A 24,425-nucleotide genomic window follows, 5' to 3' on the forward strand; every position below is an offset into this window, starting at 1 on the left:
TTTCAAGTTATTGTGTGAATCAAATAAAAAAAAAAAATGATAAAAATATACAGAAGAACTGTAAACGTTTAATTTTCTGGAGGTCTTCACCAGAAATCCTCATCTGGTTCTTCACGTGAAACTGCATCAATGCTGGAGAATAAATGAAATGTTTATAAAACATACAGAAAAAAACAGATTTCTGCTTGAATAGCAGTCACAGGTGAATGACACATAAACAAACCTGTCATCAATATTCTCAGACAACAAGACTTCCTGAGGGCTTTCGTGCTCCGACTCTTTCTTTGGGCTCTGAAAATCATACAAACAATAAATGAATAAAAAGTTAGAGTTTTAATCCTTAAGAGAAGGTAAATGAAAAGGTTAAAGTGCTAAAGTTTCATCATAGTCAGTCAGTATTGTGAGGGTGTGATGTGTTTTTCATGCACCTCCCTCTGTTTTCCCTGCATGAGGATCATCATGTATTTTTCCAGTGGATTGACCACATCAGCTCCTCCTGACGCCTCCTCCTCTTCAGCTTCTTCATCTCGTCCTCCTGCAATCACTGAAGCTGTTAGTGTCATCTGCTCCTCTTCTGCTTCTTCCTCGTGTTCAATCTCCTGAAAAATAAAGATTTATTATAAACGTTTATCAATAGAGACAGAGCAACATTCACATCTCTGAACACATGAAGACAACATACATCACTCATGACCTCACTGTCTGTCCACATGTTGCAACACAACACAATCTTAAGGATTTTTGTGGTATTCGGTAGTTACAAAATATTTCATTTATGTTTTAGTGTTGTTCATGGACATTACTATGGACTTTCTTTTTTGTGTCATTTCATGTATTGATTTCTCCATTTGTTTTCTATTTTTCTACCATTGTCACTTGGGGTTAGAATGAGTTTCTGTTACATTTCAGACATCCAAATTGACAATAGTTTAAAAATCTGAAGATTTTTTTTAGAAACCTAAACATCCCATACAGAAAAAAAATTCAAAACATACAAAAAATTGCAAAAATATATTTGCTGAAATATGTTTACAAACATGCATTTTCACCACACTGCAAAAAATATGCAGCATTTTTGTTAAATCAACATATTTAATATAAGTTATGTTAAAGTAACATAACTTAATTTTCAACATAATTTCAACTTGATTTTATATGTTAATGTCAACTCTTCATAAGCCAAAACTTATTGAATTGACTTGCAAAACAAAGTTGTTTTACCTTCATGCTGCATTTTTTATTTTGAAATATATTTTAAAGCATTTCATGTCGCATTGGAAGAAAACTTTGTTTTTGAAAGAACCTTTAAACATAACAGGTTAAAATTAAATATATTTTCAACTGCAAAAATATATTTAATAAACTCTTATATTTTGCAAGGAAAAACATTTTTTTTTTTTTGCAGTATTGGTTGTAAAATTAGAAATGTATTTCTTGCCCATAAAATACATTTTGAAATATAAGTTAATATATAAAAGGTTAAAACTAAATATATTTTCAAATTCAAAAATATATTTCATTAAACTTTACTTTCTACAAAATGTATTTAGCATATATTTAAAACACATTTTTGGCCATAGCAATAAAAGATTTTGCCAAATGGGATAAAATTACATCCAAACCTCAAATCTAACCCCAACCCCAAATGACACTTGTTTAAAAATAAGGAAAAAAGTAAAAACCAATCCATAAAATGACACAAAAAAGAAAGCTGTGCTCTGGGTCATGAAAAAAAGAGGAAAATCATGTCCATGCACACGAATAAATAAATGAAATATTTTGTGACTATACCACGAAATGCCTCGAGGAAGGGTTGTTGTGCAACATTCCTCCGATTATTTGTAACAAATGTGAGCACACACAGATGCTTTGATGCCAAAAACAAAACGCCCAGATGGCCTAACATACAAACACTCTCAGCAGGTCCTTTTCCTCTCTCTCCTGTGATCTCCTCTCCTCTTCTTCCTCACAGCTGTCTGATGAAGGTACCGCTGACATCATCACTGTGACATCATAACACAAATACACATAGAGAGTTAAATGAAGATGATGTCTATGAGCACTAGATGATGAAGACAGAAGCTGTCTCACCTTCATCCTTCAGGCAGCGCTGTGTGTTTATGTCCTGCAGGTTCTCCAGGATACACTCCTGATCTGCAGACACATCTGAACACACAAACACATTTCTCTACACATCCAGGTTTAGTGGTCATGACGGTATGAAAACAGATTGATGCTTTACATACATGGTTCAGGGTTAGTGAGATCATAAAGGCTGATCTTCTCAGGCTGTGGTGAAGACTCTTGAGATGATGAAGAGATGATCTGCTGGAGTTTAGGTGGACTGCAGACACAAATCACATGACATCATGATGAGACATCAACTATCATCAGAAGTGTGTTTAATGGAACTCTAATGTTTACAAAAGGGACACCAGTTTGGCGATACGTCTCTCATATACACTATACTGCCAAAAGTTTTGGGACACCCCTGCAAATCACTGAATTCAGGTGTATAAAATCAATCACCTAAGCATGCAGACAGCTTTTACAAACATTTGTGAAAGAATGGATCGTTCTCAGGAGCGTGGTACAGAGATAAATCCAATAAATCCTCACTACTGAATCACACACCTTAGTTAACTTCAAATTCAAGGACCTTTAAAAGACTTTCCAGGTCCAATACCCTCAAATTCAAACTTTCAAAGATTTCAAGGACCCGTGGGAACCCTGTGAATATTTAACGGTCAACTGTTAGTAATATTATAACAAAATAAAAGCAATGGGGAACAACAGCAACAATGGACAAAATTTTTCTTTTTTTTCCCTGTGTTATTGAACACGAATGTCTTCAGCGTGTCATTTTATGTACTGTTTTTCTTTTTTTTTTTTGCTATTTTTAAACCATCTTCATTTGGGGTTTGGGTTAGTATGTAATTTTATGTATTGGTTTCTTCATGTTTTTCTTCTGATATTTAAACTATTTTTGCTTGCGGTTGTGGTTTGGTTGTCTGAAATCATTCTAACCCCAAGGGACAATGGTAGAAAAATAGAAAACAAACTGAGAAACAAATACATAAAATAACACAAAAAAAGAAAGTCTTCCTCAGGAACACAAAAAAATATATATAGAAATTCATATATTGTACTCAACACAAAAATAAATCAATCAAATATTTTGTAACTATACACTAAATGCCTTGAAATCATTTAAAGCCCTTTCAAGCTGCATTCAAACTACTGAACCTCAACAGTTTATATGCTTTTCTTCCAGGGTTTCTGCAGGATTCACCAAGTCTAATTTAAGACTTTTTAAGACCATTATGAGTGAAATTTAAGACCTATAACACAACAATGAAGTCCAATTTTGTGTGCATGCATCCATGTGTTTTTGAAGACCTTTTATCTTTCATGACAAAAAAACTAGATGTCCTTTCTAGGGGTATGACAAGACACTTACCCCGCACCATGAAACGAGACATGAGATTGGGTTCATAAGATTAAGATTACACTTTGCTGATATTAAGAGAAATTTTAAGAAATCCCCAATGATAAAATATAAGAAGAAAAAATAGCCTTTTAATGAACTAAAATCACAACATCTTGAATAATTTAACCAATCTAGGGGTTTCACTAAAATTATTTTGGTAAATGATGATAAAGTAATCTAATATTTTTTGGTAATAAAAATAGACCTAAGTGGGCAAAAGCATTACGAATGACAATAATGATGAGACAATAATAATAATTGGTTCAAATAAAGTATGAAAATAAAAAAAACACATGGTTTTATTAAACAAAAATATTTAGATTTTAATTCCGTTATAATTTGAAACTGTCATCAAATTACCTTTGTGCAAATGGGACATGCATGCTTCTTTTAATTTGAATTTTATTTTATTTTATGTTTTTTGTGTAATTGGGGTAATGTGTTTTTTTTTTATAATTGAGAAGGACACTAGGAGTAAAGGAATTTGCATGCCATGGCGCTCTTTGTTAGGATTCATACATTTCTTTATTTGCTTATACCCGGTCCACACACTTTAGCTTTTTACTCCCTGCAAACTTGTGCATTAGTTGTTTCTGCCTGACACATAACCAACATGTAAAACAGTAACAATCTTCTTGGCAGTGTTGGTTGGGCAACATTTTAAGACCTTGATACGTGGATTTAAGACATTTTAATGCGAATTAAGCCCTTATTTTCATACTACAGAAATTAAGACATTTTAAGACTTTAAGGATCCATGGACACCCTGTCTTCAAAAAAAAAAAAAAACGGATTTGTTTTTATAAAGGGCTTTAATGAAAACTAGATTTCTTTAACCTCCAGCATGAAACATTTGTAATATATTTGTTTGAAATGATGGTTTAAGAGGTTTAGCTGTGAACCTGTTATTGTCTCGTGTGGTGCTCTTCATCGTGGGGCTGCTGACACACATCAGGTCTCTGGACAGACTAGTGTCTCCAGCGGGGATTGGTGAGATTTGTCTGTCTGTACTGAGATCAGTGAACATCACTGACGGTCTTTCAGCGTTGGTCTTCCTCATCCAGTCTGAGTCAAACAGTAAACATCACAGACGCTCAAAGAGTGAATAGTGTCTTAAATTACAAACATCACAATCACCTGAAATCAGTACAGTGCAAAAGTCTTACTTTTATACTTTGTATAACACAAGAAAGAATTTGATCATACAAAAAATTCATCTTTAACAACCAAAGTGCTACCTTGAGTGACTGCAGGAGTCTGATGAACATCTGATCTGCTTCTGCTCGTGGAGACCGGAGTGGAAGACAAACGTCTGGCTGGAGGAGAGTCGAGTCTGGGTGGAGTTTGATCTTCTGAAGGAGTTCTCGTAAAGTTCTCGTGTGAAGATGGATCTCCAGTGAAAGTTACTCTGGGTCTGATGTGAGAAGGTATGGCTCTCTTATGGTGAAGTGAAAGATCATCTGTGGCTCTCTGTCGATGGTTTGTGTAAGCTTCCTCTAATCTTTCAGCTTCGATTTCCAGCTCACGAATCCTGGCCAAGGCACCAGACACCAGTTCAGAGTCCTGATCCTGAATCTGTGCATGAGGCGATGAACGCCGCTGACCCCCGAGGGTCACTCCTGTTTCAGATAAACCACCATCAGAACCTGCAGCTCTTCTGAGGAGAGCACTGTCTATGTAAACGTCTGGAGGAAGCAGCTTGTCAGGCATCAAAGTGAGAACAGATCGATCTACCAGAGAAGGTTTAGGATTGAGGAAGATCTCATTCTCTAGAGCTGTGGTCCAATCACAGAAACAAAGAACAGAAGAGGAAAAAAACTGATTGAGATAAATAACAGGGTTCCCACATCTATAAAAACTCTAGAATATCTTTAATTATTCATGACCAAAATCACTTTTTAGAAATAAATGTGGCAACTCTGAAAGAAAGAAATAGATTTGTAAGTTTATAGCTTACAAATCTGAAAGAGATTTCAGGAACAAATCTAAAAAAATGATGAATGTCAGATTCACTGAAACCTCCAACCAAACAAATCACATGACCTGAACATGATCACTGTCAGACGCTAACTTACAGTAACAGAGAGACAGAATTTTTAGTTAGTAGTGTAAAATGTGCTAAACAATACATAGCAAATGATACATGGTAAACGATAACGGGAGAGCAGTGTAAAATGCGGTAAATGATACCGGGAGAGTAGTGTGAAATGCAGTAAATGTTACCGGAAAGCATTGTAAAATGCGGTAAACGATACAGGAAAACATTGTAAAATGCTGTAAACAATACCGATAGAGTATTGTAAAATGCGGTAAACAGTACTGGGAGAGTAGTGTAAAATGCGATAAACGATACTGGGAAAGCAGTGTAAAACACAGTAACTGATACCGATAGAGTACTGTAAAACGCAGTAAACAATACCGATAGAGTAGTGTAAGATGCTGTAAATGATAACGGGAAAGCAGTGTAAAACACAGTAAATGATACCGATAGAGTAGTGTAAAATGCGGTAAACGTTACCGGAAAGCATTGTAAAATGCGGTAAACAATACTGATAGAGTATTGTAAAATGCGGTAAACAGTACTGGGAGAGTAGTGTAAAATGCGATAAACGATACTGGGAAAGCAGTGTAAAACACAGTAACTGATACCGATAGAGTACTGTAAAACGCAGTAAACAATACCGATAGAGTAGTGTAAAATGCTGTAAATGATAACAGGAAAGCAGTGTAAAACACAGTAAATGATACCGATAGAGTAGTGTAAAATGCGGTAAACGTTACCGGAAAGCATTGTAAAATGCGGTAAACGATACAGGAAAACATTGTAAAATGCGTTAAACAATATCGATAGAGTTTTGTAAAATGCAGTAAACAGTACTGGGGGAGTAGTGTAAAATGCGATAAACGATACCGGGAAAGCAGTGTAAAACACAGTAACTGATACCGATAGAGTACTGTAAAACGCAGTAAACAATACCGATAGAGTAGTGTAAAATGCTGTAAATGATAACAGGAAAGCAGTGTAAAACACAGTAAATGATACCGATAGAGTAGTGTAAAATGCGGTAAACGTTACCGGAAAGCATTGTAAAATGCGGTAAACGATACAGGAAAACATTGTAAAATGCGTTAAACAATATCGATAGAGTTTTGTAAAATGCGGTAAACAGTACTGGGGGAGTAGTGTAAAATGCGATAAACGATACCGAGAAAGCAGTGTAAAACACAGTAAATGATACCGATAGAGTACTGTAAAACGCAGTAAACAATACCGATAGAGTAGTGTAAAATGCTGTAAATGATAACAGGAAAGCAGTGTAAAACACAGTAAATGATACCGATAGAGTAGTGTAAAATGCGGTAAACGTTACCGGAAAGCATTGTAAAATGCGGTAAACGATACAGGAAAACATTGTAAAATGCGTTAAACAATATCGATAGAGTTTTGTAAAATGCGGTAAACAGTACTGGGGGAGTAGTGTAAAATGCGATAAACGATACCGGGAAAGCAGTGTAAAACACAGTAAATGATACCGATAGAGTACTGTAAAACGCAGTAAACAATACCGATAGAGTAGTGTAAAATGCTGTAAATGATAACAGGAAAGCAGTGTAAAACACAGTAAATGATACCGATAGAGTAGTGTAAAATGCGGTAAACGTTACCGGAAAGCATTGTAAAATGCGGTAAACGATACAGGAAAACATTGTAAAATGCGTTAAACAATATCGATAGAGTTTTGTAAAATGCGGTAAACAGTACTGGGGGAGTAGTGTAAAATGCGATAAACGATACCGGGAAAGCAGTGTAAAACACAGTAAATGATACCGATAGAGTACTGTAAAATGCAGCAAACAATACCGATAGAGTAGTGTAAAATGTGGTAAACGTTACCAGGAAAGCACTGCAAAAAGGAGGTTAACAATACTAATAAAGTAATGTAAGATACAGTAAACAGTACTAGTAGAGAAGTGTAAAATGCTGTAAATGATACCGGGAAAGCAGTGTAAAACACAGTAAATGATATCGATAGAGTACCGGGAGAGTAGTGTAAAAATGCGGTAAAAGATACCAGGAGAGTAGTGTAAAATGCGGTAAACGGTACCGGAAAAGCATTGTAAAATGCGGTAAACAATACCAGGAGAGTAGTGTAAAATGCGGTAAACGATACCGGGAGAGAAGTGTAAAATGTGGTAAATGATATCGGGAGAGTAGTGTAAAATGTGGTAAATGATACCGGGAAAGCATTGTAAAACGAGGTCAATGATACAGAGAGAATAGTGTAAAACATGGTAAATGATACACAGTAAATGATACTGGGAGAGCAATGTAAAACAATACCGATATAGTAGTTCAAAACACACTAAACAATACTGGGAGAGCAGTGTAAACGATACCAATATAGTAGTGTAAACGCAGTAAACGATACCAGGAGAATAGTGTAATACAAAGTAAATGATTGAGAAAACTTAACCATGCTGTTTCTTCAGCTGAGTCTGTATGGTCAGAAGAATGAGATTTTAAGTGAGTGATTATTATTACAGATAAAGTCAAACAGATGATGAATGAGTGCTGTATGTTATGTTATCAGTAACTGATTTATAATGCCTTGTTTGTGAACACAGAGTCAAACAGTTGGAAGGTTTCAGTGAATCTGACCTACTGGAGAAACTATAAAGTGAGTGATAACATGCAGAACCTTGTTGTGTGTGTTTCAGCTGAAGTTTGATCTCCTCAGCGTTTGTGTTCATCCACCTGATGCGCTCCTCACACTCCACCAGCTGAGCCTTTAATAGAGTACACTGATGGACCTATACACAACACACACACAACACAACACACACACAACACAAACACACAGCGCCTTGTTTCCTTTAGAAAATACCTTTGTGATGCTGGCTTACATGAAATTCTCATTACAATAATGAAGTAAATGTATGAGTTGGGGGGCTGTTTTAATGATTTTACATACACATGAATATCTGATATATATCTCACCTCATGTTGAAGCTGAGTGTGCAGTACTTTATTCTGCTCCTGAAACTCTTCTTCATCACGTCTGCGTGCCGTCTGCAGTCTCTGCAGCTCTTCCTGCAGCCGCAGCTGCTCTGTAGACGGAGCTTTGACTTCTGCAGGAGAAACAGATCAGACTCATTACATGTGATGATGTGAATGATCTCAAACACAGAGGAGCGCTTGTGTGCTTTCAGTCTAAAGATGGCTGTAGTGTAGATTATAATGGTAGGGATTTAGTTTGGCATTGACTGCACTGCTGAAACAAACCATTAACTATTAACCCTTCCTCTGTTCCAGCAAAAAGAAGCAAACCAAGCAGATTCAGACAGACAGACAGATATAATATTTGTTTGTTTGTGGATCTTTTATCCTCATTTCACCCCTTTAGAGTTTGAACTGAACAACATGGACTCACAAAAATGAATAAATTCAGAAAGATCATTTCACAGAAATGGCACTGAGGTTTTTGTTTTATATTTAGTCTGCAAATGTTTGCTGCTGTTAGTATAGATGTGCAAACATACAAAACTCCATTTAAACATTCACACATCACCAAATCTGAGCAGTCCATTCAACACCTGAACTTTTAATAAAAAACAATGTGAGAAGATTTAAGATTAAGATTACATCTTCTGTATTAACTCATTCCCCGCCAGCCTTTTTTTGAAAAGTTGCCTGCCAGCCTTTTTTGTAATTTTCACAAAATGCCTTCAAAGAAAATGTTCTAATATAAATATATAAACATACAAATATATCAAATGAAACAACAGACCCTCTTCTTTCAAACAGACAATTCGCAAATAAACAAACAAACAAAACTGGGAAAGAACCGTTTCATCCTATCTATATTTTTTCTCGGTAAGTGTGCCATCTAGTGGATAATCACGGTATTACAGATACCCATAAAAACTCATCAGGAACACCTTTTTTATGCAGATGTTTTCTCTTAATTGACGAGATAACTGAATGTACCAAGTTGATGCATTAAAGCACAAACCATCCACAGTCTAATAACGTTTAAACCTGGCATAAAAACTCTTCATTCTCATTATTATTTAAACCGCTTTAGTCGCTATCTTTGGCCATATTAATGTTTTAATAAAGCAGTGAGCCACTTGAGTCGGTGTAATGTCATCATGTGTAATGAGTCTTTGGTGTTTTAAACCATCACTGTAACTCACTGCCTGCTGGGACTTATTGATTTCTTATTGAGGAAATGGAGGAGTTTAATATTTCACTTAAGATAACAAAGTGTGTGTGTGTGTGACCTCTGTCTGTAATCATTCACACACTACACTGCACAAATAATGCCACCTTACAACCTTCAACAGAAAGACCGATTATAGACAGATCTCAAATACACACACGTACACATACAGGCACACACGCACGCACGCACACACACACGCACGCACGCACGCACGCGCACACACACACACACACACACACATTCTGGTTTCCATGTTTTGTGGGGACATTCCATAGACGTAATGCATTTTATACCATACAAACTGTATATTCTATTCCCCTTACCTGCCCCATTCCCTAACCCCAACCATCACAGAAACCTTTCTTGTACCTTAGATTTTCAATAAACATCATCTTGTTTGATTTATAAGCTTGTTTCCTCATGGAAATACACACACGTACACATACAGGCACACACGCACACGCACGCACGCACGCACGCACGCACACATAGGCACACATGCACGCACGCACACACACACACACACACACACACACAGAGAGAGAGAGGAGCAGTGAAGACCTCGTCTGAGTCTCTGGTTCTCCTCATGATTCTCCTCCAGTTGTTGTTTCAGTAATCTGATGTGTGTCTGATGCTCCAGCGTTTGTCTCTTCAGCTCTGAATAGTCATTCATGTTCTCCAGCCTCTCGTGAAGTTGCTCTTTCTGCTGTGTCAGGAGAAACATCTGCTGTCTAGCCGTCTCCAACTCCACCTGCAATACAGATACATGCAGATTACAGATACATGCATGAAATCAAGCAGATAAATAAGCATATTAATATTTATTATTCAGTGCATCTGCTTCAGGATGTCTCCCTTCACCTTATACAAGACCCATAAACACTCCCCAAAATGATTCTGACCCAATCTAAACACAAATTAACATGAATGAAGACTGTACGATGGTGACTATACGATCACAATTTTACCAGCAGATGTTTGACTTGTGCCAGATTTCTTTCATGTTCATCGGTTTTAGCTTCAATAACAGCGGACTCTTTCTGTAGACGAATCGTTTCCACTGCAAACACAAAACATCACTTTATTAACCAACACATACAGCACAGATCAGTCACATCTGTCTGCTATAATGCTCAGACCTTTATTCTGTTTCTCATTTTCTGTGAGCATCTCAGTTCTCTTGATGTAATCTTCCTTCAGTTCCAGCCGATACCTTACAGAAAGAAAGACTTTAATACAGATTAAAATGATTGTAAACATGACTCAATCACACGACTGCTTCACTTTCAACATCAGATGTGTTTATACCATCAATGACCGACCATGGGAATTAACAGGAAAATATGCAGGAATGAATGGGAATAAACTGGGAATAAAGCAAAGTATCCTATAACAGGGAAATGTAGTTACAAATCCTGCAGCATAATATTGTTTAAAACAGCAAAATTTAATGCAATTTTTATTAAATTTGACCCTGCACACAGCTTACTGAAGGGCCATTTTTTCTGTTATTATATTGATCAAATAAATCCATGGCTTGATGAGTTTAAGAATCAGGAATCTTCAATTTTTATTAACTTGCATGCATGTCTGCTGATAGCCAAACTGAATGTTTATTTATGTTTGTATATGATATAGCTTATAAAAATGTCCATACAATTCCCATAAATTCCTATTAAGTTTCCAATTTGTAATATTTCCAAAATTCCCCAGATTAAATTCTCAAGGAAAGATTCCAGAAATTTACTGGAGACTTTTCGGTCCTTTGCAACCCTACTTATAATGAAAGTGTTGAGAAAATATTGCACCACTGAACAATTGACATCCTTCAACTTTAACAGTGAGAGCTGATGAATAATATTCTGATGATAAACAACTCCATCAAACACGAGACACAGTCTGCTGTGCTGCAGTTCTTTTACAACAGCGACACCTGCAGGATGATTCATGAACAACAGAGAAACTAACTGATGATCTTTACTCACTTCATTAACTCGCTCTTTAGTTTCTGATCAAATGAATCTTCCATGTTCTTCACAGACGTTTCTCTTCTCCTCAGAAGATCCTCCATGGTCTTCATCTTCTCCTCGTGTAACTTACACGTCCTGTGGTCAGTACGATCACATTCAGATGATTATGAAAACTTATGATCGTTTGTGATTCAAACAAATACTTCACAAACATTATAAGACTTCAGGGAAACAATATCATTGATTTTACTCACTTGTCAAACGCTTCAGTTCTCTGTTTAAGGTCCACCTCTCTGTTACGCACAGATTCAATGTCCTTCAGCAACATTTGTCTTTGTGTGTACATTTCTTTCTCCTGCATCTGGATTGGAGAGTTTTATGTTGAAGAACAGCTGAAGTTTATTTTAAAACATTGATTATTTGAAGTCTTTTTACCTCCTGATGTTTCTGTAATCGCTCGATTGCGTTTTTCTCACGACTCATCAAAGCCTCAGATTTAAGCTCATATGTTCTCTCCAGGTCTCGCCTCAGCTCCCGGATCTCTTTTCGAGATTTCTCTTGCTCCTCCCTCTTCACCTTAATGATCTCCACATCCATAAAGTGCTGAAGCTGTGTGATGAAGACGATGATTTGATAAATTCTCTAACACGAGTCGATGCACAACTAACAGGTGTGATGAAGACAGACCTTTGCTTTCAGCTCCACCTGAGACTGCTCCTCCATCTCCTTCCTGTATCCTGCCAGCTTCGCCTCCACCGACACCCATCGGTCTCCTCTGTTTCTCAGGACTTCATACTCCTCCTCGATCATCTGCATCTTCTCCACTGCACAACATCAGGTGGATATGCTGTAGTGTTAAGCTCTTTCACTACATGTGTATTTCATGACTGATGAATGAGAGATGTTCAGTGTGGTTTACCGAGAGATTGTTTATGAGCCGGTTCATCTGAGGTCTGGGTGACAGCATCACAGTGTTCTCCATGAATGTGATGATCAATGAGTTCTGTAAACAGACTCATCAAAAAACCTGTGGAGGAAAAACTCATGATGTTTATCTGGGTTTCCATCACACTGATTTTATGCACATTTTGAAGTATCGCATGACACGAGTGACAGAAACATCAAATTTAGAAAAACTCCCTTAATTCGCAAAAGTGTTTTTTGATTTATGCCAAAAAGAGTAAATGTGAATAATGGGAGATGGAAATGCATTTTCTGAATAAATTCTGACATAGGGAACATTAAACCCACGTGATTTTCTAGCTGTATCCGCTGATGTTGTCTTTACCACACTGTAAAAAAATGCAGCAAATCAACTTATATTTTTATGTTACTTTAACTTAACAAATTAAGTTAAACAATTTTAACTTGTTTTTATAAGTTATGTTAACTAATCACATGTCAAAAGTTAAAATAGTAGGTTGAATTGACTTGCAAAACCAAGTTGTTTTAACTTCATGCTGCATATGGGGCTCGACATCATCATAATGCCCTTGCTACTCGTGCCTGCATCAAGAATTCAGCATTTCTCTTTTGTGCACAGCATTCAGTTTGGCAATAACAAGCTGCACTGCTAGTAAATGTATAACTTATAATTAAATGCAGTTCTGTCTCAGTTTTGTAAGTGTGTCTTGTTTTATTTACAGTTAGATAACCAATAACAACAACTTGATGGAAATGCACCTAATTCGCATTTGTTTTTTCATTTTTGCAAATCTTAAAAAGTTTCAAAAAAGTTTCATGTTGATGGAAACCCAACTACAACTACTGTCCTATATATATTGAAGGAAGGACATCGACTGTGTGTATATATATATATATATCTCAAATGTTTTATTTCCCATAACATTATATAAATTAGCGTCTAATATATAGTATATCCTCTATAGAATTAGCTATGTCTGGCTCTCTCTCAAGGGTTTTTTCTCATAGGATTTTTTTTAAACCCCAGTGAGACAGCTGACATTGGCTTAACTTTTTAAGGGGCAATGAATCTGTTGATTTTATTGTTTTATACTGTTGTCTGAGGTCTACTTATGATGTTTGCGTGGTTTTTTACATTCAAAAACATCAAAAGCAATAAGTAATAGGCTATTTTGTAACATGGATTAGTGGCTCTCTGGAGAAAAGCTTCATTTAAAGGGGTGGGCCGCATTGAAGACCTGGACGTAAACGCCCACTTGTACACAAAGTAAACAAACACTTCTTTAAAAACAAACTTTAACCACGCATTCCTAATGTTATGTTCCGAAGTCTGCGTTATACAGCGTCTAGGTTCTTTCCATTGACGGTTCTTACACAACCGAACACTCTGTTTCCATGGGTACTCATAACAGATCATCGCATCAAAATAAAAGTCTCTCAGAAAAAAATTCTTTAAAAGTAATTTTGGTTACATTTGGCAATCTTTAAAGACATGTTTACTAATTGTTGAGACACTGCATGGTATGCTTTGCCCCTGGCCCACACGTGTGTCACACGAAACTGTGGGTGGGGTTACAAAAGTGGTCGTTGTATTTGGGTTCGGAGGAGGTGTTTATATTCTAATCTGACAACATATTTCAGCACATTCCTGAATTAACTATTTTAATGGCTTAGTGCCAAAAACTCTTATATTTCATTAAAGAGGACGTTTTCAGATCTCAAATTGCAGGATTTTCATTTGAGTATGATGACCTCTTATATAACCGAACATCAAGTTAAAATGTATTGTTTGATTCACTGCCCCTTTAAACTCCCTTCTATACGTTACATTATTACTCCACTCACTAGTACTGGTTAATCTTAGCCACTGTACTCGGCAAATTTAGTTTTCCACTGATTTTCTGTATTTTTTACTTTTATAAATGTAAAGCTGCTTTCAAACAATTAAACAACTGAGAAAAGTGCTATATAAATAAAAAAATGATACATTTCATTTGATTTTAAATGAAAGAGTTACAATGTTATACCACATACCTGTCTGTCCCTTCTGGATATTTGACATCTGTTCAGAGATAAATAAGAAAGGAAATAAAAGTTTTAGATCAAACAGGCATTTAACACAGAAACATCTCATCACACTGATCAAATTGATATTCATTACCACAGCTTTGTATAAAGGCGTATGAGGACTGATTTTCATGAGCTGAAGAAGATCTCTGGTCGATAACACCTTGAAAACAAACAAATAAAAACCATTATTGTATTATTGTATGTATTACTCAAGGTCCTGCTTTAAACTGTTAAGATTAGATGATTAAATAACACAAATAAAATCACCTCATGTTTACTCATGCCACACTCCGGGTAAAAGACAGACAGCGTGTACTCATAGCCAATGCTCTGTAGATGATCTATCATTACACTGTTACAGGCTTTAACTAACACTGAATCACTGAGTACTGCTGATCTAGGAACAGTGGGTCGTGTACGAAGAGGCTGCTGAAGCTCCTGGATCAACTGATTCCGAAGCTGTGTCTGCATATCAAAACAACAGATGTGGAAAAACAACAACTGGATAAAAGACAAACCCATGCACACAGCATGTCTTATAATGGTTATAATGGGAACTATTAAAGGTCTCTACAGGTTATTTGTTGGCTGGATAATGGGAACTAACAGAACACCATTAAATCTTACTGGACGCAGTTCACAGAGTTTTAATGGTGAACAACAGACGAAGATGCATTCAGTTTAAGGACAGCTAGAGTAATGCTAGTTAACGTTCTTCTGCAGTGATCACAGACCTTGAGAGTGTCCAGCAGTCCGCGACTCTTGAAGGTTTGATAAAGTTTCTGTCGCAGCTCATTTGGAGTTAAACTCTCTTCTTCATTCACAGACGACATCTCATCACATCGATAAAAACACTGACGGGCGCCGTTACTTAGCAACGCGAGGTCTCGCGGCTTCTGGTCAAAATCCTTTTAAATTTCTAACTGCCAGCAAACCGTTGCACTTCCGGGGTTGTGTTGATGACGCGGCGCTCGTGCGGACCTCTGATTGGCTGTTTCTGTGTCAGCTGTGAGAGGCCGTCGGAAACAGGAAGTCATATGGTCATCAATACGCAATCTTTACACTGATATACATTAGATTCTGCGTTTATTTATCATTATTTTGCGTAACACTATTGTTGTTAGAATGCGGGTCCTTTAAATTAAACGGAATTTATTTGTGTAACGCGTGTTTAAGTAGCGCAGGTTTGTTTATATAACTTACTCTTCTGTATTTACATTGATTTCTTTACTTAATCATTCTTGAGGATTCACTATGTCGGGCAGTTTTTATTTTGTTATGGTGGGTCATCACGATAATCCAGTATTCGAGATGGAGTTTCTTCCTCCTGGCAAGGGAGAATCAAAGGTAAGTGATGATGATGATGATCACATAAGTTAACATTGCAGTAATGTAAGTCTGATGCTGATGATCTCGTGACAGGATGACCACAGACATCTGAATCAGTTTATCGCTCATGCTGCACTCGATCTGGTGGATGAGAATATGTGGATGTCCAATAACATGTATCTGAAGACTGTGGACAAGTTTAATGAATGGTTTGTCTCTGCCTTCGTCACTGCTGGTCATATCCTAAACCAACAGCTACTCTGTTGTTTATTATGTCCTACATGTTCAAATAATGTTGTCATCAAACTATGTCATGACACAAATGCAATTATAAGAATGATGTATTCAAAAAATCAAAACAAATTTATGGGATGTCATTGATAAACATAAAACACTAAGCAGTCCGGACAGAAAATGTTTTTCCTTAACCTTTGCTTGTATACATATGAGATTTATAATGTTGCATGATGTCCGGCAAGAGGATGGAATCAAGAACTTCTTTAATGATGTTTATGACCTGTACATCAAGGTGAAGTATTTCTTCATTCTCCGTACCATACGAATTTAATATTGAATTTGTTTTGAAACATTTTTTCTCTTTACCCAGTTTGCAATGAATCCTTTCTATGAAGCCAACACACCGATTCGCTCCACAGCATTCGAAAGGAAAGTCCAGTTTCTTGGGAAGAAACATCTCCTTGGTTAATGATTTTAAACATGTACATTTGCTTGAATATTGTTCTCATATGGGTGTGTTGTTTGTGTGTTTATTAAGCATCTTGCTATTTCAAATGCATATTTCAGTTATTTACTTAAGATGTAATATGTTGTGTGTTGTATATCAAAATAAAGAGAGGATATAAAGTGTCCCTGTCTCTCATACACCAAATATAATTAATAAGATGACAAACTGCTCAGGCTGTATTCAGTGTAACATTGTTAACTTGTACTAGTTTTGGTAAACCATTCTCTACAAGCTTGTGAAAAATAGCTCATTGAAATTTGCCTCCCCTTGTGATGTCAGAAGGGGATCTTATTATAATATTACCGCCCCTTACTCTGCACTACTCAACCACGACACTGCAATTTAGTGGAGAGATCAGCTCATTTGCATTTTAAAGGACACACCCCAAAATGTAAAAAAAAAATTCACACCAACAAAGTGTAAATTTTAACATGTTATAATAACTGATCTATATGATATTTTGAGCTAAAACTTAACATACGTACTCTGGGGACACCAAAGATTTATTTGTCATCTTAAAAAGTCTTGAGAAATGTCCCTTTTAAATAAAGAGTAGGCACTATATGACAGGTGGTTGGAGGGAATAAAGTAAAAAAGTGAGAGAGATTTGTGACATCTGCTAAAAGGAAAATCAAATAAGAGGCAGTTTTAATATTATGATGAATACTTACAAAGAATATTTCCTTATATATAATAACACAATACATAAAACAATTAAAGAAGGATCTAATCTGAATTAAATGTTGACTACATGTCATTATGCAACCATATTATTTATTACATAACAACTTTAAATCAAATAAAACATTTCATGAATCATTGTTAAATAACTATGCTTTAATGTCAATTTAATATTCTACAATCTTAAGATTTTAGTGCTTTTTAAGTAAGTGCTTAAAGGGATAGTTCACCCAAAAATGAAAATGATGTCATCATTTACTCACCTTTATGTTGTTACAAATTGTATTCATTTCTTTGTTCTGCTGAACACAAAGGAAGAAATTTTGATCAATGTTTGTAACCAAATTGTGTTTGAGCTCCACTGACTTCCATAGTAGTATTGTTTCCATTTATGGAAGTCAATGGTGCTTCTGTTTCCTGCTTCATTATAAATATCTTACTTTGTGTTTAGCAAAACAAAGAAATTTATACAGGTTTTTAACAACATGAGGGTGAGTAAATTATGACGGAATTTTCATTTTTGGGTAACCTATCCCTTTAAGCTCCCCACCTTGTTTTTAGTATTAAGTATTTATATTTGGCACTCTCTACACAATCTTGTTGTTATGTTAATATATTAGACATCAGTCACAGTTTATAAACACCTGCCCTGCTATAATACAGGAGCTGCATTAGTTATTCATAGTTAAAGATGAAAAAAAATCACATAAAACAGACACAACAACAAAAAACATGTTTTCTTAATCACAATTTTGTCTTGTTTTCCAGTATCAACATCTGAACAGCCTTGAAATGATATTCATTTACATTATAAGCAGACTTGTGCAAAATATTAAGAGATGAAATCCCTTCTTTTTTAGGCATATAACCCACAGGAATACTTTAAAAAAATATATGGTAACAGGTTATGGATGAAAACTTTATTAGTCAAAATATTCTCTGAAATCAAGCATTATACACACATTTATTGAGCAAAGTGATCTTGTTTAAAGGATGTTTAGATAACTAGAAAACAAGATAAAGTGCTGATTAAGAAAAATATTTTTTGGACTGCATTTTTTGCATTTGCTCTTCAACTCAAATCTCACAATTTATAAATGACTGAACGCACAGAATCCTCAAAACAATTCAGACAGTTCAGATGTCACCCAATGGATCCAACCCAGTGTTGATATTCAAGTGCATATTCACAAATAATGCAGACTCATTCAGTTCACTAAAGGACTATTAAATAGCTAATGTAAATGGATCATTATGACACACGCGTGGTCCATTAACAGCAGGGTGTGCCGCCGCGTGGCTTCCTGTGCAGATTGACGGTGTCCGTCGGAATCAAATGTTCATGTCGGTCCTCCAGGGCTAGAACTCTCCTCACAGCTTCTTCAAATGCTATCGCAACATTAGTCGAATCTTTAGCGCTGGTCTCGAAATACGGGAAGTCGCCGTTTTCCCTGCACCATTCCTGGGCTTCCTCGCTCGACACCTGCCTCTCCGACACGTCCAGCTTATTGCCCAGTACCACGAAGGGAAAACTCTCAGGCTCCTTAACGTCTGCGTAATAGACAAACTCCTTTTTCCAGTTGGCCAGGTTGTGAAAGCTCTGGCTGTCGTCCACGCTGAAGGTGAGCAGGCAGCAGTCGGAGCCGCGGTAAAAGGGCGTTCGCAGACTGCGAAATCTCTCCTGACCGGCCGTATCCCAGATCTGCAGCGTGACCGTATGGCCGTCGACCTCCAGGTCTTTATTGAGGAACTCCACGCCGATGGTGTGGAAGAGATGGGCGTCAAACTTGTTGGTGACGTAGCGGTTCATGAGCGAGCTCTTGCCAACGCCACCATCGCCCAGAAGAATGACTTTAAGAAGAGATGATCTGGATGACATGTTTGTTTAAGTTGATTGTTTACTGATTACCTGCAAACAAACATTAAAGACATTCAGAAGAACAATAACATCAGGATCAGGCCTAAAGTGATAGTGGAGCTCAAAAATCACACTCTGTATTAATAAATTAATCTTAACTGATTATTAACTACCCACTAACCAATAACCATGTTACACTATGCAATTACATATGTGACCCGTGCTGGCAAAATGAGTCAGAATGAGCAAATTTTAAAAAATGAGTCATTTATACACTAGTCAACATTTCAAGTGGATCAAAACCTTTCTAAAAAGTTGTCTTAAATGCAATACCCAATATCATTTCTTGTCTTAAGACAACTTTGATGAATGTTTTTTAACCACTTCAAATGCTGACTAGTACATTTTTTAACAGCTACACCTGTTTGAAGTTGATAAGAGTTAGCAAAGTCAATTTTGAGAAAAATTGAGTTAGATTTTTAAAGGTTCAAAAGCAAAATCACCACATCTATACCTTAAAATCACTATAAAACTAATAGATGTAGCACACACAAAGTCAAAAACAATACTATGTCTTATCTCTCTTAATAATTATTTTAACATCAAACAAGTCCTGCACTTTATTTTCTAATGCCTCATGTTTTAAAAACAAAATGTCAGACGTGCATGTGGATGGAGACGCACCTTTGTATTAGATTAAGCATTTCGGATAGTACACCATAATTTTAGATGACTATTTAGAGCATTGGGATCACTTGATGAGGGCTTAATGTACTTATTTTACAAAAACCTCAATTTCGACCATAATCTACATTTACACTTTCTATCTCAAAATTAGACTGAGTGCATTCTCTGACTCATTTTGACAGCACGGGTCATATTAACCAAAAACACTGTGAATATCCAACATAAATACATGTCCCTGAAACTATTGAAACGTATGAAACTACAGGTGCATGTTCAGAGTTTTACTCACCTTTAACACCACAAATCATTCATCCTTCAAAATCTAGAACAGAAATGAGAAATTTTATTTTATTGTAGGGAACATCAGGAACTTTCATTAAGTTACAATGTATAAGATGTTTCCAGACTTTAAAAAAAAAAAAAAAAAAAACTCTGTCAACTAGGGCTGTCACAATGATTAAATAATCGTCTCATCACCATTGTTTGACCTCATTGCCATGATTTCAGATCACCGCAATGATTGCACATCTCTTTAAAAAACACAAGGGGGAGCTGCAGCGCATGTATAAATGAGACAGTATAAGATGGCGCTCCTTAACTGACAGTGTAACATGATTGCAAAGCCATTTAATACGTTGGGAAAAACAGCATTTGAAGAAATGCTGCAAAACTTTGAAAAGCAGTATTAACTGCAAGGTAAAACCTACATTTTCAAAACAGCAATTCCAAATTTAGGGAAGGAAAGGATGCTATTCTTAAGGATCTGTAAGGAATTGATTTTTTTGCCGCCACTACAGACATGTGGTCCAGTACTTTTAGAAGGATTGGCCTCTATTTAAGGCCTGTTCTGGTTGCATGTTTATTTTCAGTTATTTTTCAGACACTTTACTGTGTTTATTTCTTTTAAATAATTTTCAGTTTTTAAAAGATATATTCATTAAATAATTTATTTTTAAATATGTGTTGTGAATGAATATTTTCTGCCAGGTAAACCTTGCAATTTTTTAAAATTTAAATATTCACAACAATTTGTGAAAATTGAACATGAACAAACAAAAACATTTTTAAGAATTAAATTTCAAAGCAATAACACAGACCATTAATCGCCATAACCGTCAAAGCCCTAAACAGGCAATTAATCGTCATAGTCGCAAAAATTTATTAGGCAATTAATCGTCAATCAAATTTCATAATCATGACAGCCCTACTGTCATCATTTACTCACTCTTATGTTGTAAGAAACCTGTATACATTTCTTTGTTCTGATGAACAAAAAGGAAGATATTTTGAGAAATGTTTGTAACAAAACAGTTTGTGGACCCCATTTACTTCCATAGAAGGAAAAAGAATCCCATGTAAGTAAATGAGATCCACAAACTGTTTTGTTTACAAACATTTCTCAAAATATCTTCCTTTTTGTTCATCAGAATAAAGAAATGTATACAAGTTTGTAACAACATGAGATTGAGTAAATGACAGAATTTTCATTTTTGGGTGAACTATCCCTTTAAATAAACACTTGGCATTTCCTTTATTTGATTTTAAATGGTCCTGCAAATGTCATTTTGGCTGGCCAAACATCTTATACACAAGTTTGTAATCATTTAAACCCACAGAAATCTATCATTCAGATATATCTATAATAGCACTGCTCTCTGGTTCACATAGTGATAAAGAAAAGCTGAATCTACGCATGTGGTTCAACACAAAATGAAGGAATGAGAGGAAAAAATGGACTCACTGTTTCACTCAGCTGCCGGGTGTCATGTGCTAATCTGCCTGCCCTACAGATCACATGCAATAGTGACCATTAGAATTCAGTTAACATGCAGATCAGCCTGTTTAACCAGTACAAAACAAACTAAATACGCAACACTACACACACACACACACACGCACAGACGGGGGAAACTTGAATGAAATAACACAAGTCTACGAGAGGAGGGCAGGACAAACCTAATAAATGTATGTACGAGTATACATGTGTTTCAATATCTCAACAATATCACTCATTCTCTCCACCTTTAAAGTTACATCGTGTAACTCTTAGAAGGATCTCTTGACAGAAATGCAATCTAATCTACATAACTATATATTATCAGTGGTGTATAAAGACCTTACATAATGAACTGTATTGTTTTTATTACCTTAAAGTATCTACATACACCTCGGGTCCCCTTACACAGAAGTCGCCATTTTGTACCACCATGTTTCTACCATAGCGCTAAACAGACGAACTGCTCTACAAACCGCATTTTCTCACTACTGTATTTTGTCTTAGACAACAACATGTTTGTCCTGCGACGGCTACCATAGCTTCTCTATGCGTTTTGGTGAACGGTGGACGGTTGGTTGCAATTCACAATCTCCCTGCTAGATGCCGCTAAAATCTACAAACTGCACCTTTAATGCCAAACAAGTGAATAGGAAAAAATACACTTATTTCTATTTGAAAGAAGATCCTTTCTATTTATTTACGCTGCTTTAGATAAAAATTAAATAAAAATTCATTACAGTTATGGTTTGACTGATATCTGCCCTTTTCTTTTCCTCCATTATTTTATATCAGGTCTACCAATACATACCACAATTAATATTAAAGTTATGAAAATGTTAATATGTTTCTATTGGTATAGTCTCAGAAGAATGTATGATAGGAGAAATTTAATAAAAATTAACAATCTGTTCTTCATCTGACATGTCAGGCACTTCAACCATCGATGTCAAAAGTAAACATTGGTCGATAGATAAATAAATATATATATATATATATAAATATAAGTTATGCTAAGAGACCAGTCATTGAAATCAATGACAATTATAAACACATCCATATTGGATTAACGTTACAGTAATGGACTGCTAATATGTCATAAAATAAAAAATGTATGGTCCTAAAACAGCTTTGATATTATTTATACACAAACATTTCAGGGTGAGATATGGCACGCTTTCATTACACCGACCGAATTGATTTATTTACAAGCAAAGATGCTTTAACGAATCAAACAAACACGTCGATTGAAAAACAAAATATAGATAAAAAACAAACGTGAGTGAAACACAAGACTGAGACTGAATGTAAATGAATCATAGATGTATACAATGTGTGTTATACATATAGCTAACTTTAGCTTTAACACGCTTCATCTGAGCTCGTGCACTTAAACTCTCACCTGCAGCTGCTTTCGACAAATCACACGTCAATAATCACACATCCGCATTTCATAAAAACAACAAAATGAAGAAATTAAGTGGAATAATAACGAATAGTTGAGAGCTCTTCCTCTGCCCTGCTGATGGTGCCACACTCAACCAATCCTATTGGCCGTTGTGTGTCATGTGACCTGCTGGCTCATCGTCGATCACGTGATGTGCTGACGTCAGCGCTGTGTAAACACGTTTCACTTCTGGCTGCTATGAGATGTGTTTGACTTCAGGGGGCGCTGCGGAGTCCGATCGGTTCATGACGTAAAGTAACGCGAGCACAGCTTCTAACTCGCAGCTTTCGCATCAATATCGCGGTACTTTGATGTCATAGACCAAACGGTGTACGCAGCGTATTTGTTTGTTTTGTCTGGTCTGTGTACTTATGATTTTGAAAGAATTTCGCTACATTTCATATAGACATACATAAATATATATAAAATGTATTTTCTTTAGATATCTCAATAAGGGCAAACTCCAGTCAGGGTACAATAAAAGCTAGATTTACCTGTAAAAACAATTGTGTTATTACACATAAAATGTGATTATGTGATTAAATCGTCCCTATACGGCAAAAATTAATATCTCTGGCCAAAAATATTTTTATGCTAAAAACATTTAGTAGAAAGTAAACTTTATTAAATATATTTTTGTAAAAATATTTAGTTTGAACCTTCATATATTAACATATATTCAGAATGTATTTTAGGGGCAACAAATATATTTCTAATTTTACAACCCATATGGAAAAAAAAATATTTTTCCTGGCCAAAGTATAAAAGTTTGTATAAAATGTAAATATAAGTATAAAATGTAAGTATGTATAAAATATACAATTATAAGTATATTTTTGCAGTTGTAAATATGTTTCATTTTAATATTTTCAAATATGTTATGTTTACCGGTTTGTAACATACAACGTTTTTCTTTTAATGTGCATTGAATAGAAATGCTTTAAAATATATTTACCGGTATTTAAAAAATATATTTTAATATATAAAATATGGCCAAAAAATATATTGTTAAAAATTAATTTTTGAAAACATATTAAAAAATATTTTGAAATGAGTGCATATATTTTACATATTATATGTAAAAATATATTTTTTGTTGTATGGATCTTGAGTATATCACAATTAATTTTTTTTTACTTAATATGACTGAAATATGACAAGGACGTGTTTTTATAAGAGTAAAATAAACACATTTCAGTGTTTAAATGTAACTGGTAGTTCTC

The 24,425-nt window shown here is 35.5% G+C and overlaps 3 protein-coding genes across 4 annotated transcripts; 1 reads left to right on the forward strand and 2 right to left on the reverse strand.

Moving 5' to 3' along the window:
- Window positions 1-31: 31 nt before the first annotated feature.
- Window positions 32-15,667, reverse strand: ofd1 (OFD1 centriole and centriolar satellite protein). The gene is made up of 22 exons (XM_065252408.2): window positions 15,416-15,667; window positions 14,949-15,146; window positions 14,773-14,841; window positions 14,646-14,673; window positions 12,607-12,714; window positions 12,375-12,511; window positions 12,123-12,296; window positions 11,942-12,048; window positions 11,703-11,822; window positions 10,857-10,930; window positions 10,686-10,777; window positions 10,279-10,468; window positions 8,490-8,620; window positions 8,191-8,302; window positions 4,729-5,265; window positions 4,393-4,555; window positions 2,247-2,344; window positions 2,092-2,166; window positions 1,909-2,003; window positions 429-599; window positions 224-291; window positions 32-132 (listed from the first exon to the last, which is right to left on the reverse strand). The coding sequence occupies exons 1-22, from the start codon at window positions 15,512-15,514 to the stop codon at window positions 87-89; spliced, it is 2,892 nt and encodes a 963-aa protein (XP_065108480.1). The 5' UTR covers window positions 15,515-15,667; the 3' UTR covers window positions 32-86.
- Window positions 15,668-15,695: 28 nt separating this feature from the next.
- trappc2 (trafficking protein particle complex subunit 2) lies at window positions 15,696-16,877 on the forward strand. Its single transcript, XM_073811955.1, has 4 exons — window positions 15,696-16,028; window positions 16,104-16,247; window positions 16,453-16,539; window positions 16,618-16,877. Exons 1-4 carry the CDS (start codon window positions 15,936-15,938, stop codon window positions 16,714-16,716), a joined length of 423 nt encoding a protein of 140 aa, XP_073668056.1. The 5' UTR covers window positions 15,696-15,935; the 3' UTR covers window positions 16,717-16,877.
- Window positions 16,878-17,370: 493 nt separating this feature from the next.
- On the reverse strand, window positions 17,371-23,308 carry rab9a (RAB9A, member RAS oncogene family). 2 transcript variants are annotated; one of them, XM_065252460.1, is made up of 4 exons: window positions 23,158-23,308; window positions 21,723-21,765; window positions 20,271-20,303; window positions 17,371-19,345 (listed from the first exon to the last, which is right to left on the reverse strand). In XM_065252460.1, exon 4 carries the CDS (start codon window positions 19,313-19,315, stop codon window positions 18,710-18,712), a length of 606 nt encoding a protein of 201 aa, XP_065108532.1. In that variant the 5' UTR covers window positions 19,316-19,345; window positions 20,271-20,303; window positions 21,723-21,765; window positions 23,158-23,308; the 3' UTR covers window positions 17,371-18,709. The 2 variants fall into 2 exon arrangements, with proteins under 2 accessions (XP_065108532.1, XP_065108533.1); XM_065252461.1 differs by lacking the exon at window positions 21,723-21,765.
- Window positions 23,309-24,425: the final 1,117 nt, after the last annotated feature.

The sequence above is a fragment of the Paramisgurnus dabryanus genome, chromosome 15 (genome assembly GCF_030506205.2).
Source record: "Paramisgurnus dabryanus chromosome 15, PD_genome_1.1, whole genome shotgun sequence".
NCBI classification, from domain to species: Eukaryota; Metazoa; Chordata; class Actinopteri; order Cypriniformes; family Cobitidae; genus Paramisgurnus; species Paramisgurnus dabryanus.